The sequence below is a fragment of the Accipiter gentilis genome, chromosome 14, assembly GCF_929443795.1.
Source record: "Accipiter gentilis chromosome 14, bAccGen1.1, whole genome shotgun sequence".
Taxonomy (NCBI): Eukaryota; Metazoa; Chordata; class Aves; order Accipitriformes; family Accipitridae; genus Astur; species Astur gentilis.
The window spans coordinates 4,164,928-4,180,917 of NC_064893.1; the positions used below are offsets into that span (position 1 = coordinate 4,164,928).

General features: G+C 36.9%; 1 protein-coding gene across 4 annotated transcripts in view; it reads left to right on the top strand.

The window, feature by feature from the left end:
* The window catches only part of SUGCT (succinyl-CoA:glutarate-CoA transferase), a 338,675-nt gene that overhangs the window by 136,633 nt on the left and 186,052 nt on the right, over window positions 1-15,990 (top strand). For all 4 annotated transcript variants that reach the window (XM_049816964.1, XM_049816965.1, XM_049816966.1 and 1 more), the window contains one exon: window positions 10,812-10,914. In XM_049816964.1, coding sequence (XP_049672921.1) covers window positions 10,812-10,914 — 103 coding nt within the window. The remainder of the gene's footprint in view (window positions 1-10,811; window positions 10,915-15,990) is intronic.

The window sequence follows — 15,990 nt, forward strand, 5'->3', positions numbered from 1 at the left end:
TAAGGGCAGAATTTCACTGAAAATGCTTTAATTAAATCACAAATTGCTTGATAGTATTGCAGCTTCCAGCACGTGGAAAATATAAACCTAAGGTGCGTTAGGTTGGAAAGAAACACCTGCAGACCCTCCCATTCACTCACTATAGGTACGCCGGTATCCACCTCAAAATAAATTTGTGGAGACATGAACTGGAGCAGCTTAGCAGAGTTGTGATTTTCTTGACAGGGGTTCTACTACAGTCACTTTTGTTGAGATGAGCCCCTCCTTTGTGTGGTGGAAGGCAAAAAGGAACATGAAAGTCCTTTAAGGAATTAGTCAGGCCATTCAACCATGTCTCAGTTTGATGCTGTGCCAGGCAGGTTGCCTACAACTTGATACAAAGCAGCTTTTTTCCAGTGATGTTGCAATGGAAAAAGTCAGCAAACTTGTTTGGTGTGCCAGGCTGAGCAGTAAAAAGCGGGTAAAAATGTGCATCTATGTATAGGAATCTGGTCATTCCTAAATGTTCCTTCTCTTTTGTATATGCTTGGAAACATAAATGGGAATTACGGTCCTGGAGTGGAATCCTTTGAGAGTGTTGCTGCTGATAAGGCCAGTGAAAAGATTCGCAGATATGGTCTGTGTCTCAGCATCTCAACAGTCGTTACGGTGACTAGAAGCACATGAGAGGAAACATATATTTGTGTTTCCTTGCCTTTCCCCCAACCTCTTTTGCTGCCATTTTCAGTTTATACAGCCTTCCTGTTTCACTAAGTCGTTGGTACTTTAAGCACCATTTGTATGGCAGATACTTGGTGCTCTACAGTTGTTTGCATATATCATTGCTGTTGCATGGTAGATATGTACATACTTTTTTCTAAGCTGTTGATGCTGTTATAACTTTATTGAGCTGAGTGCCACCAGAGCCTAGAGTAGGCTTCCATTGACCTATCTAACCTCTCCCCTTCCTCCTATCTCTTTTGAACTATTTTCAGAGGTATGACATACCTTTTCTTTTCCTATGTTTCTTGATTTTCAAAATGCAGTTCACGTCTTCGTAAGTGCAGGAAGAAGGATTCTTAACCTCCTCCTCTTAAGGAAAAGATTTCCCAGGTTTTATTTAGGAATAGAAGGAGATGCTCAGACCTGCTCAAAGGGTCAGGAACTCCCTGAAGTCTGGAGCATTTAATTCGCTGCATGTGTGGAGCTGAAGTTTTTAAAAACGTCTGAAGTCTGAATACCAAGGAAACAGTTGATGCCTTTCATTTGCTAGGGTAAGTGTTAAGCAACTGAGACTCTTTGGCCACAGTTTTATTCTAGACGTGTGCACGAAGGAAACATTGGTACAATTGGACAACGTTAAGGAACACTGTTTTTTTAAAAAAAGGATGTATCTTGGGAATTCTTGACTCAGATGACCTCTGATTTAGATCAATAATTCTACTCACCACCTGCAGTAACTGTGCCAGATTTCAAGGCAGTTAGATAAGCATGGGGATTATAGAGCACTTAGAAGAAATTGACCTTTAAACAGAAGACTTTTCAGAAAGGTGTGAAATGACCTATTCATCACAGTCAGATGTCCTGAGCTGAGTGGCAATACAAGATGGAGATGAATATGGCTTGAGACATAAATGTAGTTTGAAACAACAGCTCTGAGAGGTGTGAATTGCTCCATCCATTTCAGGAAGAATTTTATCATCCTCTCTCTTCCCTGACAGAAATGAAGAGTGAAGCACATCTGTCCTTAGCTCTTCACTCCAGCTTGCTGTCTGCTTACAGCATCTCAACTCCCTCTGTAGGGTACACATGAAAGGGAGAGGGGGAGAGCAGGTAGTGGAGGATAAACTCATCCACAGAGATTGTCAGATCTCAATAAAAGGGACTGGAAGGAAGACCACTGGAGTGGTATGGTGCTTCTAAGAGACCCAGCTCTCACACTGGGGCAAGAGGAGGGAATTACAGAAACCAGTCCCAGACATCTTGAGAGGGGGAGTGTTTTTCAGTTATATCTTCTATAGGGAAATAAGTACACTGCTGCAAGGACCAGTGGGGGGTCATAGGATATTCACAGGGAAGAAGAATATAGGTCTATGCGATATTTTGTACTTGCTTTGCTACTGGTGGTGTCGTCTCTTTTCTATCTCTGGTCCTCTTCCTGCTATGCTCTTTTTTTCCTGTCCCCATCATCTTCCTCTACTTCCTATGGCTCCCCCAGCTTCTTATTTCCTCTTTCTCCTGCCACTGCTGACATTGATACATCTACTACATTTGCTTTACACAAAAGGAAGTTTTGGTGCCTTCTGTATCTTCCTCTTTATTTAGGTTACATTTTCCCCAAATGACAACAAAGCAGAACTCTGACAAAAGCAAATTGCTTCTGAATGTCTTCCTTTCTTGGGTGTGTGCCAATAGTCAAATTTAAAATGACCCTACCTGGGTGGAGGTCAGGTTCAATGGCTACTACAGAGGCCCCGGAGACTCCCAGCTCATGTGAGAACTGACAGACTACAGAGTGCTCTGGTTTTTATGTTTCCAGAGGAAACTTCTGGTTTGTGAGTTAAATGTACATATATCCAAGAGAACCAAGTTTTAACTGTTGGAACGCTCTCCCCGCCACCTCTGTTCCACTTTTACCTTTGCTTCCTCTGGAACAGAATTGTACCAGGCACAATGTGGATTATTTTACGTGTGTGTGTGTATACATACATATGTCAAGACTTACATATATAGTGTGCGCATGAAATTTGAGATGCATCTGCGCAAAAGCTGGTATAATGCCAGTTTTAAGAGCAGCTGCTTTGAGGAGGGGACTTAATCTGTTGACCTCCTCCTTCAAATTATTCCAGAAGTTGAATGTTAATCCTACCCTGCACCTCAGTAATGTAGACACATTTTAAGACAGTGCAGCTAAACACGTACTCAAAGGTACTTCGGGAAATAACCTGTAAATGGAACAGAGGGTGTGTGGTTGTATTGGTGCAGTGGGAGGGGGAATAGCAGACATGCTCTCAGCCTTTTAAAGTGAAGCAGCTCACATGATGAACAACACATAAATTCATCATGATTAGTGCTCCTGCAGCTATAGCTAAATTATTGTAGACTTAAATTCAGAAGTGTTAGGGCTGGAAGCAATTCAGAGTGGAACTTCTATTCCTAGCTCTTATATTTTAAAGCCCTTATTCTTGACTGTGCACCACAGCTGCATATTGTGTATGTAAGTGTGAGGGGAAAAGGAATGAGCAAGAAGGAAGCACAGAGGAACCTGATCCTCAGTTAATGAGATTGTTGCTAAATTGTTTCCACCTAGTAACAGAAGAGGAGAGCACCTAGAGGGGAAAGTGTATTGTAAAATGTTTAATTTGCCTAATGAGGAGCACTGTTAAATTCACACTTGTTGAGGCACACCCAGTCTCTGTAAATCTCCTTCCCCATCCCCATCTTTTCTTTTTCTAAACCAAGAGCCTTGTAGCCTAAAGTCACTGTTGATAACATTACAGGAGTGAGCATCTGGTTGTTTACTGCTTCAGCAAGAAGTTCAGGTATCTGAAGTTTGAAAGGTAATTGACTTCAATGTGGCACAGCTGGTGAGGTTTACTTTCCCCAGTCATCTACCTCACCATCAGTGCAAAGATGGTTGACCTGTGTAGTCATCAGCTACCGAAGTGTCACAGTTTGATTTAAAATGCTTTGTTTTAAATTGTTATTAGTTTTATGTTGAATTCTATGTGTGCAACTGAGAGAGATCCACGTCTCAAACATTTGATTTTTGGACTGTGTAAGCTAATGTGTATTTTCTGTGTTCTCACCTCTAAGCATTTTCATACATGTGTGAAGCTCAGAAGATCTTTCCTGAAAAGGAACTTCCTATCTTTTTCTGATGACATACGTTACTAGCTACAAGGCTGCTGAAATTGAGGGACCTCTTTTCATTGATTTTTGAATGAGCTTTTTGACCTGAACCTTGTTAGCTCTTTACTCCCCTTGAGTAGTTAAAAGAACAGCAACAAAAATCAATACAGCTTTCCATTATTCTCAATGTGCTTTTTACTGATGTGTGTTTACCTAGCTGATTTTCAGTTAATTTGCACTTCCTTTGTCATAACTATAGAAGCTACAGTCTTTTTGCTTACTTGAGAAAAAGAGAGGAAGGCTTAGGAAAAGGAGTACATTTCTAATGTGCATAGTTTAACATTATCTGAATCCAAAAAGAACTAGTTCTGGAACATGCTGGATTTTACTATTCGGGAACCATAAGTAACACAATTTAAAATATGGAGGTGTTTCCCTCTCTCTGATATGCTTTTCCTTAAAAATCATACATGGTTTTAAAACAGCATGCAAAACTTAAAAAAGGAGCATGAATGTCCATTCATCTCTAGCACAAATTCTGCAGTAAAGGTGAAGGTTTATTAATAGTTCTATTAAACTGGTAATATTTATAGTATGCAGAAATATAAAACAAGTTTCAGAGTGGATTTGTGGTACCTACAAATATCTGGACTGTACTTTATGTAGCTACCACTTACAATCTACTATATGTGACATCTTTTAAAATAGTTGGCATATCCATCAGCAAAATATGTCAGTACAATCATGTTGAACCTGTTATAGACGCTCGTGACAAACTGGAGGAGCCAATTTGTATTAAATAAAGGATTGAATTTATTAGCAAGTGATAAGAGAGCAAAACAGCGCTGGGCGGCCGGGGAGGCAGTGCTCCGCCAAAAGCTCGCAACTTTCTGTTATAGTTACATTCCTTTTATACAGTTTATGCACCCCTCCCTTGTCAATCTTCATCTTGTCTTGTTTCTCTCTTTTTTTTTTTCTTTGCTCCTGTAGGTTCATTATTGGGTGGATTCAGTCCATCTTCTCAAGGGGAAGTGTCTTTTTGATGTAGAATGTCTTTTGTTGTGGAGATGTGCAGTCCTGGTAGAGTTAATCCCCTTATCTAGTAAATTATAGCTGTTGTCTTTCTCCTTCTTATCTAGTAAGTTATATTTGTTATTTTTTTCCCTCCTGACTTTTACGCAACATTTAAGCAAGCCCTGCTTTTTTTTTTTTTTTTTACACAAAGCATTCATTTAATCACAATGTGTGTCTTCCCCCTTCCCGATTAGTAAGTAAATTATCATATTGTTGTTTTAACACCATTAGCTGAATTGATTCTATTCTGCTTTGAACAAGGGCTACAACTTTTATCTAAAATACACGGACCAAAGGTCAAGATTAGCAGTAAGACTTTTAGGGGTAATTGTGGAGAATGTCTCTACCCCCATGTGCGATTTCATGAACAAAGTTAACCCGTTCATTACAGAACCCAAAGATTTTAAGGGTCTGTTGTGGTTTGCTGAGTGATTAATCAGTAACCAAGAGGAGACTAATTAGCCGCTAGCACAGAGATGATTACAGACTATTGAGTAAATACTATAGTATTCATTTTGAAAACTCTAATTGTATATTTACTGTACACTAAGGGATAATGATCCATTATTTGAATTTTCCAAATAATTTTTTTTCCTATGACTTTTATTTTGTATAGTGTCTTCCATAGAGGCTGTTGAAGAAACCATACAAACTATTTTACTGAGTTAACTACCATTAAAGAGATGATTAGTAGCGAAGGGAGAAAATATTGTAGATGTTTGAAAGTAAATAGACTGTTGCTAGGACAAACCAGTGCAAAAACCATAATGCAAACTTGGGTTGTGCTGGAAAACACAAGAATGCTATTGTGGACTTTAGCAAGAACAGAGAAGGTTTTTGTGATTGACTGCATGTAAAAAGCTATTACTAATTCTAGATGTTGCTATTCCATCTGCATTTGGTAGCTGTCCAAATTACTTGTCTGAATTAATTGCCATAAGCTTCCTATAGAAAAAAGCAGTATTTTGCTTCAGTAGTTCTGAACTTACTTTGTGTGGAATTGGTTGGTTTTATCCATTAGAGAAATGTGGGTGCCCTTCCACATAGGATGTGGCAATGATTGAAGGTTTCCTAGGAAACATGGAAAAGGGGATATATGCAAAGAATGCAGACAAAGTGGATCCATTCATGCTTTAGAAGTCTTCATTTCACTGAAAGACAGAATATTTGCTAAAAAAGAAACAAAGTTTACATTAATAACTAACAGGATGAGAAACTTAGTACGTTTTAATAGAATGTGAGTATGCTTCTAACTCATTAAAGCCCTTTCATCCAACATGTGCAAGTCAAGCAGACATTCTCTTTCCTTTTTGCAATTAATAATCCATTCTCCCTTTTTTTTTTTTTAGAATTTGTTAGAAAGCAGAAGGGGATTTAGGTCTTGCTTTTTAAGAAGCAAAACTACACTTGTGGTTTGTGTAAGGAAATAAGGTGTAAGCCCTTTTTATCTGATATTTAATTTTTGGACTTTTGGAGGCTCTGCCTTATATTGTGCTGTAATGTTTTTTCATTAGTTTACTGAGTGTATAGTTTAAATTTAGATTTTTTCATTTAATGGTGCCTGCTAGATTTACGAATTGAGGAAAAATATATTTAGTTGGATTTCTTCCTGTGAAATAACATTTCAATTAGTTCAGCTCATGCTACACTTTCTAATCTTATCATATTTTTAAGCATGAAATATCTTTAATGTTAAATGTTTCAGAATCCTATGCCTCATTTCAATATTGCAGCTTCAGTAGCTTCATGAGTGCTGGGTAATTCAATGCAGAGGAGGCTTAGAGTACCGCTTAAAATGCAAATAAGACCTCATGGAGACTACTACCTGTTTTAGTGAAGTAAGCTTTAGTACAGGCTTTGCGGTAAAGGTCCTACCAGTGGGTTTGTTCTCTATTAGGGTACATATCCTTTTTTTTCCCCGAGGTGTTTTGGGAAAGAGCCTGCATTCAAACTTCATACCACAGACTAGTACGGTAAAAAGTAAACTCTTCTGAACTTGTAAAATACTGGTAGTAATTGTAGAAAGCTAAGCTACAGATTTAAAGTGATTCTACAAATAAATCATAGATAATTTAAATGGCATTTATGTGATTATAGCAGATGGAATGTTTTAGAGGGAAAAGGGACTCATCTGCAAATACGTGAAGCTGTAGTGTGAATCACATGGTTGAGCTCTCCTGCAGTCACCAAGTATCATTGAGGTTACGTGGACAGCTAAAGATTCATTTGCAAGTGTCATGCTTCAGAGTTCAGATGCTGTACAGTCTTAGATGGCTTTTTACTAGCTTACGTTTGGAAGATGGACCATTGTTTAGCTTTGTATGTGTTTCCATCAGTTATTTTATATATATATGTATATAAAAATTACTTTTTTCCCACTGAAAGACAGCAGATGACACTATAAATTTTTCAGTTAAGAAAAGGAAATTATATACTAAGTAGGATATTTATAGAAGACAATATCAAAGCATAGAAAAATGTTTTAAAACAAGTGTTAAGGGGAAAAGGATTGGCCAGGCCTTGTAATTTACTGCTGATAGAGCTTTTCATTTTCAGGAGAGAGTTTCAGTCTTCTGCTTCCAAGCGAAGTTTTTCTTGAAGGTCTTTACTTGATGTTTTGGAGTGCTCAGCATGATATCAACTGATACCTAGCAGCCTAAACATCAGCCTTATTCAATAAGGAAAGCTTATGGTATTTATTTGTGTAAGTGCTATTAACAATTGCATTTAGATGGAGGGAATGATGCATACAGGGTAGCAACGCCCCGCCCCCCCCCCCCCCCCCCCCCCCCCCCCCAACATTCAAAGTTTGTGTGGCTTGTGCAGCTGACTTCAGAGAGGTAAACTTGGGAATTTTTTATCGTCACGATATCTTTTATCAGATTTTGAAACAGTATTTCTCCCTTAATGCTGTGCAGCAGATATTTCAATATATAAAACACAGCTGAATGAACCAAATAGTTGCATGCTGTTGCTCTCAAAATCTGAATAATAGCACTTTATTGGCAGTGGTGATGTTCTGTTTTGTTTTTAAACAGTTTGCTTAACAATATGCTCTCAACAGCCTCTTTTTACCACAAATAAAGGAAGTTATTCTACATCAGATTTAGGTCAAGAGTTTCAGTTTCAAGAGAAAATGCTGTGTGTCTCCTTTGAGGGTGATAGAATGTGGGATTTTCCATCTTTGAGTTTAAAGCTTTTAGGAATTCTCTCCAACCACCAATAAACAAATTAATAAGTAAGACTAAGACAATGGTTAGGTCCATTCAAAACAAGTATTTTTTTAAAACAGAACATCACTTGTTTTCTACAAAAATTGTGGTAATTTTTTTTGTCTCTTACATAGGAAGGAAGAAATCAAAGCAGAAGCTAAAATTTTAGATATTCATACACCCACAGAAATTTTGCAAAATGTGCGCTCACTTCACTGTATATTGAATCACGGATACTGAAAAAGAATGTATGTCTTGAAACATATTCAGATTTACCATGACATCAGGAAGTAGCGTACTGATTATGTAGATGTAGATAATTGAGACTCCCATTGAAAAGTCTTCATTTTCAGACTGTCCTTCAAATCTGGAAGTTGTTTGCTTTTTTTAAACTCAGGAGGATATTTATAAACTCTTTCTTAAAAAGCAGTACAAGGAACATAACACAGCAGGTCTTACTCATTACTAATAGATCAAGGGAATGATGATATAAATATTAAGAATTACAATAATTTCTTAGTGATGGTCTTTGGCACCATGGTTATGATGCTGCGTCCCAGAGTCCTGTTGTAGATGTGCTGTCTTTTGTTAGAAATGAGATAATAGTGGAGGTTGAGGTGTCAGAAAAAGTAGTAGCTGAAAAAACCTTTTAATTTATAAAAAGGGAGTTAGTGGGCCATGAATTATGAAGCATCTCATGAGGGAAGTGTCTCAGTTGCTAGCAGAGAACAGCAGAGTTTTGTATAAACAGGACCAATAACTGATGGGAATCAGTTTTTCGTATGAATCATATTTATACTGTCTAGTAGTTTGAGCCCCAAACCTTAATAATAGAAGGCTATGAATAACAAGAATATATGGATTATGAGAATTATTGCCAAACAGAGAGTACTGAAGGGAAATACAAATTATATTTACTTTGGCTTTCCTAATAGCAGTCACTGAGGAAGGAAGGTAATCTACCTCTCCATAGTTACCTTTTTTCCCAAGTTTCCTGTAATGTACCTGATCCCAGGTATGGTCAGCGATAGAGTACTAAATTAGATGGACCCTAGATGTATCCAAGAGTGGCTGACTACATCTATACCCTGAAATAATGTTCAATGATGTCTATAACTGAACAGTGTAATAATCTTAACGTTTTCTTTAAAAGTGATGCTTCATTATGCGTCATTTCTTCAGAAGTGATGCTTCATTTTATAATACATATATAATACAATATATTATACCGTGTAACACATTTTATAATACAGTGCAAAACTTGTGCATTTTCTTATTCATTTAGAGTGCAAAATGCATTGGGTATCGGGATTTATTCCCTCAAAGCTTGGGGAAATCGTTCCTGCACAGGGAGAAAGACATTAACTGTGAAGCTTGGATCCACACCTATGCCATATACTTAACATAACTGTAACTTGTCACCATCACTAATTTTTTTTTTCTTTAGTCTAAAAGTAGCATGAAATACTTTGCAGCCAATCTCTGCGTATGTATAAAAAGAAGTTTACAAAGTTTGACTTTGTACTGATTTAGGGGGTTTTGTGCTTTCATCTCTATTAACTTTCTGTCAGAAACTTGGAAGGGTTTTTTTGCATAACAACATGCTAGAAGTAAAGCTGAATGTTACTGACATTGTTCCAGATAACACTTAGGAAACTCTGAACTGGTGAGCTATTGCATACCAGTAATTGAGTGTCCCTTATCAAGGTTTCTAATTTCATTTCCATCAACTCTTTAAATCACACCCAATTTCTTTTCCACATTTTACGTATCATGAAATAGATCTTTCCTTTCTAATAATCTGGTAGACCTCTGTGTTATTTACCTTCATGAAATTTAAGATACGATCTCCAAATAAGTTCACCTTTGATTCAGAATCCCATATGGCTGCAGAATATACCATCTCTCAGTGACTGGTATTGCTTCAAGTGTGTTTTCTTCATGTATGTAACTCTACCGGGCAGACAAGGAAAGAAAAAGTATCTAGCAAAGGAGGGGAAATAGAGTGGTGCTACCAGTTATGGAATTGAATGCTTAGAAAGGGATAAGATGAGCTTTTTGTATGTGATAAAAGGACATGGAACTCTGTGTTCACCAGCGTAAGCACAGTGTATATATGCTGAACCAGTTGTCCTCAGGATGTGTGATACAATCATACAACAAATAAATATATAATCAATGTTGTATCTGACCAAAAAATGTGGCTGTTAATTCTGACATGTATTTTGGGTGTAATAGAGGAAAAACATTGTGATGCTTTACGTCAGCTTTTAGTGAGCAGTGTAATATGTTAAACTCACACCCACATTATAGCTATCTTTTTGTTTTTAAATATGTACATAAAAGAAAACAAACTTGAAGCACATTAGTGTAACTGAGGACTGGAGGAAACCCATTGATCTTTATTTGAAACTGCTGATAAATTTAGCTTTACATCATTGCTGGATTGCTTCAGATGATCAGATGGAAATAGATATCAGTTCAGCTGTGTTCTTTCCCCTACGTCTTTGGGTTTTGCGTTTCTGAAGAACACATTACATTTCAGGTAGTACATTTTCATTATGTTATTCACTGCCTGGGAAGAAATCAGTGGGGAAGAGTATGGAAGCATTGAGAGAGGGAGGAGACATGCTATACATTTTTCAGAATCTGAAAGCATGGAGTTGAAACCACATGCTTCTTATTTGCTCTTAGGTTTTCAGAAAAAACAACGATTGAATGGTTGCAGCTCTTTGAAGGTAGCGGGGTTCCATACGGCCGAATCAACAATATGCAGCAAGTATTCTCGGATCCTCAGGTTGGTTCTCACCAAATCTTTTCTATACATTATTACATGTGTGTTACAAATGCTGAGTAATGATCACTTTACCTGCCACTCAGACCTACTTTAAAGTGGGACTTTGAGAGTTATATGGTGGATTGAGTTTAAGCCAATAATATAGTATAATAAGAAAAAAAATACAGATCCTTAAATGAATTATATGCTTGGGAACACAGATTTTGCCATAATGCATTAAACCATAGATATTCCATGTCTTGTATGGCATCTCTCTTTCAAAAATGGCTGGTAAAATGGGGAAAAAACCTGTAATATGTTATGTAATTGCATTTTGTCAGTTAATATGCAGAAAAGTACCTTTCTTGCTGTCCACAAGCAACCATTTTTCTGTATGGAGTATGGATAAGCAGAATCTATACTGTTTGAAAAAAATGGGCAACTTTGGACTGGAAACAGAAAAAGGAAGCACAAAAATCAAATGCAGAAAGATTTTAACCTTTTCTTGGCCTGGTGGTTTCCCTGGCATCAGCTTTTTTTAAATTTATTTATTTTAAAATCTAAGTCTTCCACTGAATAACATCTATATTTAATTATAAACAATATTTTTACTTTTGAGTATCTGTAGAGTTATATTACCTGGATATTCCCTGATCCCTCCCCATCTTCTCAACCTCTGGCTTATGATGGGTTAAAGGGCCTAGCACAAAAGAATTTATACTGTCTTGAATAGTGTAACAGAGTATTTTATGGCTGTTCTATTGTGTGATGAATCTCCTTTAAATTAATTTCTAATAATGAGAGTAACAGGGAAAATGATTGACCATTGGAGGAAAAAAAAAAAAAAAGGCAGCCAATTTCATACATGTCCAGCGTTTGTCAGGATTTTGAATATGATTATACTCTTTGGAAAAGAAGAACAGTCAAAATCTCTATCAGAAGGGAATATGTATATAATAAATGTGTTTGTTATAAATATGTTTATTACACTTTTAGAGGTATAAGACAATACTTTTTAGGCTACTGCAAAGAAAGAAGTTTTTTTTCTAAACTTCTATTTATCTTCTAAATAAATATGCTCTTTCTCCTTAAAATGATGTAGTACCATGCTGTAAAGTATGCATGGGCCAAACTTTCCACTTCTTAACTTTCACGGGGATTAAGGTTGGGCTTTGAAAAACATACAGCAAGAGTATTTTACTTAGAATGTGGTTGACTTGGGGCAGCATTGGAAAAATATTCTTCGCTTTTTTTTGATGCTGCGAATTGTAAGAAGTCAGGTCCACTCTGAAAGGGACAGTTTTTTAAAACAGTATGTCATGGGATGGCCATTACCTCCCAAATTGGAGAGGTTAGCTTGGTTACCTTGCTCTTACTAGAATTCACCTAAATAGTATTTTTATATCTATATTATATTATATATATTATTTATATATATATGTCAGGTTATTTCCTGACATCGGTAGCCTATCTATGAAGGGTATCACAGTGCTTTGCAGTCAGATACCCCCATATGGCAGGTTTTTCAAATTATTTTCCTGTTAACAGGCATACTGATCTCTTTTCTTCCTGATGAAACTGCTTGAAAACATCTTTTCTACACCCTTTACTGAAATAAGTGGCACTCAGACACTGTATTCTTATTAGTATTGGAAATGAATTATCAGTATTTGTGGCGATGCTGCATGTTATAGGTTTGTTTCGTTTCTTGTGCTGCCTGCCTCCTTAAGCATTTTCTCACAGTTACTGTTCTGTTCAAGGGGAGGGGAAAAAAAAGATGGCAGTTCTTTCCTCTTCTTTCTTGACATGTGGAAAAGTGTTGACATTTTAAGGTATTGCTCTTACGGCCAGATATTTACTTCACATATAAAGTTAAGCCCTCCCACTCCACCTTCATGTATAGGAGAGACCATCCAGCAGACCAGGAATTTGGAGAGTGGCATACTCAGCCTCCTAAGTACATTTTTCTAATTTCTACACAAATTTTTATTTTGATGGTGAAGACTTAAGACCTTCACAGGTGGTTTCATTGCCCTGAGTCACTTGTCCATAGCTTGGATTTAGGGGCTTTTAGGAGTAGTTCAAGCAAACCTTTTCACCTTCACATTTCTTCTGAACTGTAGTTTTTTGCCCTTGTACCTTGCTGAGTCTCCCTCCATTTGCTCATCTTTATGCTGCTGAATAGACAGCATGCATCTGGGATAAGTACACATGCTTGTGTATAGCTTTGCTCTTTCATAAGCCAGCCTGCAATTTTGGTTCTTGAAACCTCAAAAAGCATGATAGTGTCCTGAGACTATGTCTAAGACTAGGGAAGAAGTCTAGCAACACCTGAGAATCTGTAATCTAGGTATCCTCTGTGCTATGAAATCTCAGTTGTAAGAGGGAAAAGTCAGCACCCACCAACAAGAACATACTGTAATTGCAGCAAGATTTTTCTCATATGTAAAGCTGAACCCAATCATTAAGTATAAGAACTTCATAATTATTCTTCACAGTTCTCCCATTATAATATGGTGGGTTTTTTCAGGCTCAGTTTAGATCAGAAAATATATTTCTAGGAAAGATGTCACTCAGCTTGCATTCAATAACCTTACTAATACTGTATAACAAGTACAAACAGTGTTATGTAAAATGAAAGAGTGTATCATAATGTAGTAATCAGCTTTTCATATTCATTTGCTTTCAACCATTGCAAAGACTCCAGAAAAACATTGAACCCAGTGATACTTCAGTACAGACAAACTCTATTCTACCTCTAACAGATAATACTTGGGTTTTGCTAACCTCTTCTATTTTAGATGTTACCAGCAGAATTGGACCTAAACACAATTCCATTTTTTAACTTCATTTTATTGCCTTCCTATTTGATCTAAGGATTTTAATATCCATAATGCAACCATCATTCATTATAAGTGCAGTCTTGCACCATTAGTGACCAAGATGTGCTGCATGGACGTCAACAATTGCCAAAGCATATGCCAGCTCAGCTGTCAGTAATGCTGCAAAGGGTGCACCGGGCTGGTAGAATCCAAAGACAGAAATCCTGGGAAGGGGTTGGAATAACGCAAAGGAGGAATGGAAGCAAGTCTGAGGAGATAGGAAAGACAAGTAAAGGAGGTGACTGAAATGGTCTAGTGGCATTTAATCAGGTGGGTCATGTTTTCAAATTTTATTTTATTCTAACTAAAAGGACCTCAGAACTCTGAAGGCCAAGAGTGATTTGTATAACTTCTTCTATAAACTCAGGTAAAACAAAACATTTTTGATCCCAGGACATTTTGTTAATATCATTAACAGCTTCAGTCATACTCCAAATGAGCTGCCAAAAAACATGAAAAACTTTTTACTAAGTTAGAGTGCCAGGTGATACTGATTTTTCCATGAATGGAGTGAAAAGTCCACCTTTCACACTGATTATCTTTTCTTCATTTGTGAAGTTAAAATGAATACCACAGACATTTCTACTGCTAAGTCAGTCTGTGGATAGAAGTGTATGTGTACTTGTACTTGTGCATGTATGGATAAAAAGGCTGAGAGAAAGAGGAGCAGATTCACTAGTTAAGGGACCAATTTTCTTAAAAGCAAGAGGGAGGAAAGAATGTTTGTAGAAGTTCTTAGAAACTCTTAATAGTACAGTATAGACTATTTTAATGAAGCTTTTTATAGTCAAACTTTTTCAAGCTATTTTTTTGAAAAATGTGTTGTTTAACCAGGCCAACATAGTACAAACATTAAAGGAATTCTTAAAACGTTTTAAAAAACTTACTAGTGACCTCAGTATGGTCCCATTTAACATACCCTGGGGAACATGTGTATGAAATACAATTTGGTTTGAGGTTTTCCAAACAAAACAAACTTAAAAGAGAATACCATTTTTAATAGAAACTATTCTAATTCTCCCAAAAGATGAAACAAAACAAAAACAGGTACGTGCTGTACTGCAGCTAAGTATGAAAGAGCAAAGATCTTTGCTGGTTAAGTGAGGGGTTTTTTTTGTTTTCTTTAAAACATTACCCTCCCCCCTTTCACAATGTAATTTCTTTCACTGTTCTTATACAATGTTATTACTTTAATTAAATGGCTGGCATTTATAAGAAGCAACAAAATAACGCAGAAATATTATGGGCAGTTTAATAAATTGTTATCTGATGTTTTACCAGATTAAATCCATTCATGTTGATGAATTTTACTATATGAATGTTGCCAGCTGAAAATAAAAATGGAAGCCATGCAGTGGTACTTCCCCGCCACCCCTGCCCCCAAAGCAGTTACAGTCATACCACACAAGTTGAGTACATCAGGTGTAAGACATCACCCTGATGCATCACTTCTGAGAAATATGGGGAGGGAAATATCGGAGCTGAAATATCACAGCTGGCCCTGATTTCAGCTCCTGCCAAACACCTGCAGACTCTAAAAGGATACCAAAACAAAACTCCACCCTGTGGCAAGAGGCCATCCCTTAACAACCCTTCCCTGACTTTGCATCACTATAAAAATTAATTTAACATTTTTTACAGAAACCTTAGTCTTCCTGTCCCAGAAGGCCATTACAGTTCCTTTAGCCATTTCTCTGAATATGCCTCAGAAAAAAACCCCCACAGACTGAGTATTGAAACATCTGATAGCTGGAAATTATCTGATGTTTTAAGTTTATTATTTGTGGAAACTTATGAAGGTGATAGATTTTTATTAACCTCCAGATTGTCTCTTATTTTGGAAGTAATTTCATTTGAATGCATCCTGGCAAAAATTTCCTAGCATCTGGTAGAAACTTCTACAATCAGTGTTGTGAACACAGAGAACAGCAAAAGGTATTAAGTGTATTGGTCTGTTGTTTGTTTTTTTGTTTGTTTGTTGGTTTGGGTGGGTTTTTTTTAATCATCTTATGATTGGTTTTGGTTTGAGTGTTTGGTTTTGGTTGGTTGTTTAGGTTTTTTTCTTAAAAATGACCATATTTTAATTATTATTTTTTGTTGAAATAGACTTCTGTGGCCCACTGAGGGCTGTCCCAAGTCAAATGAAATTATATTCATGTCCATAATACTGCAGGGAGTTTCTTTACATGCAGAGTTTTCTGCAACTGAAAAGGAG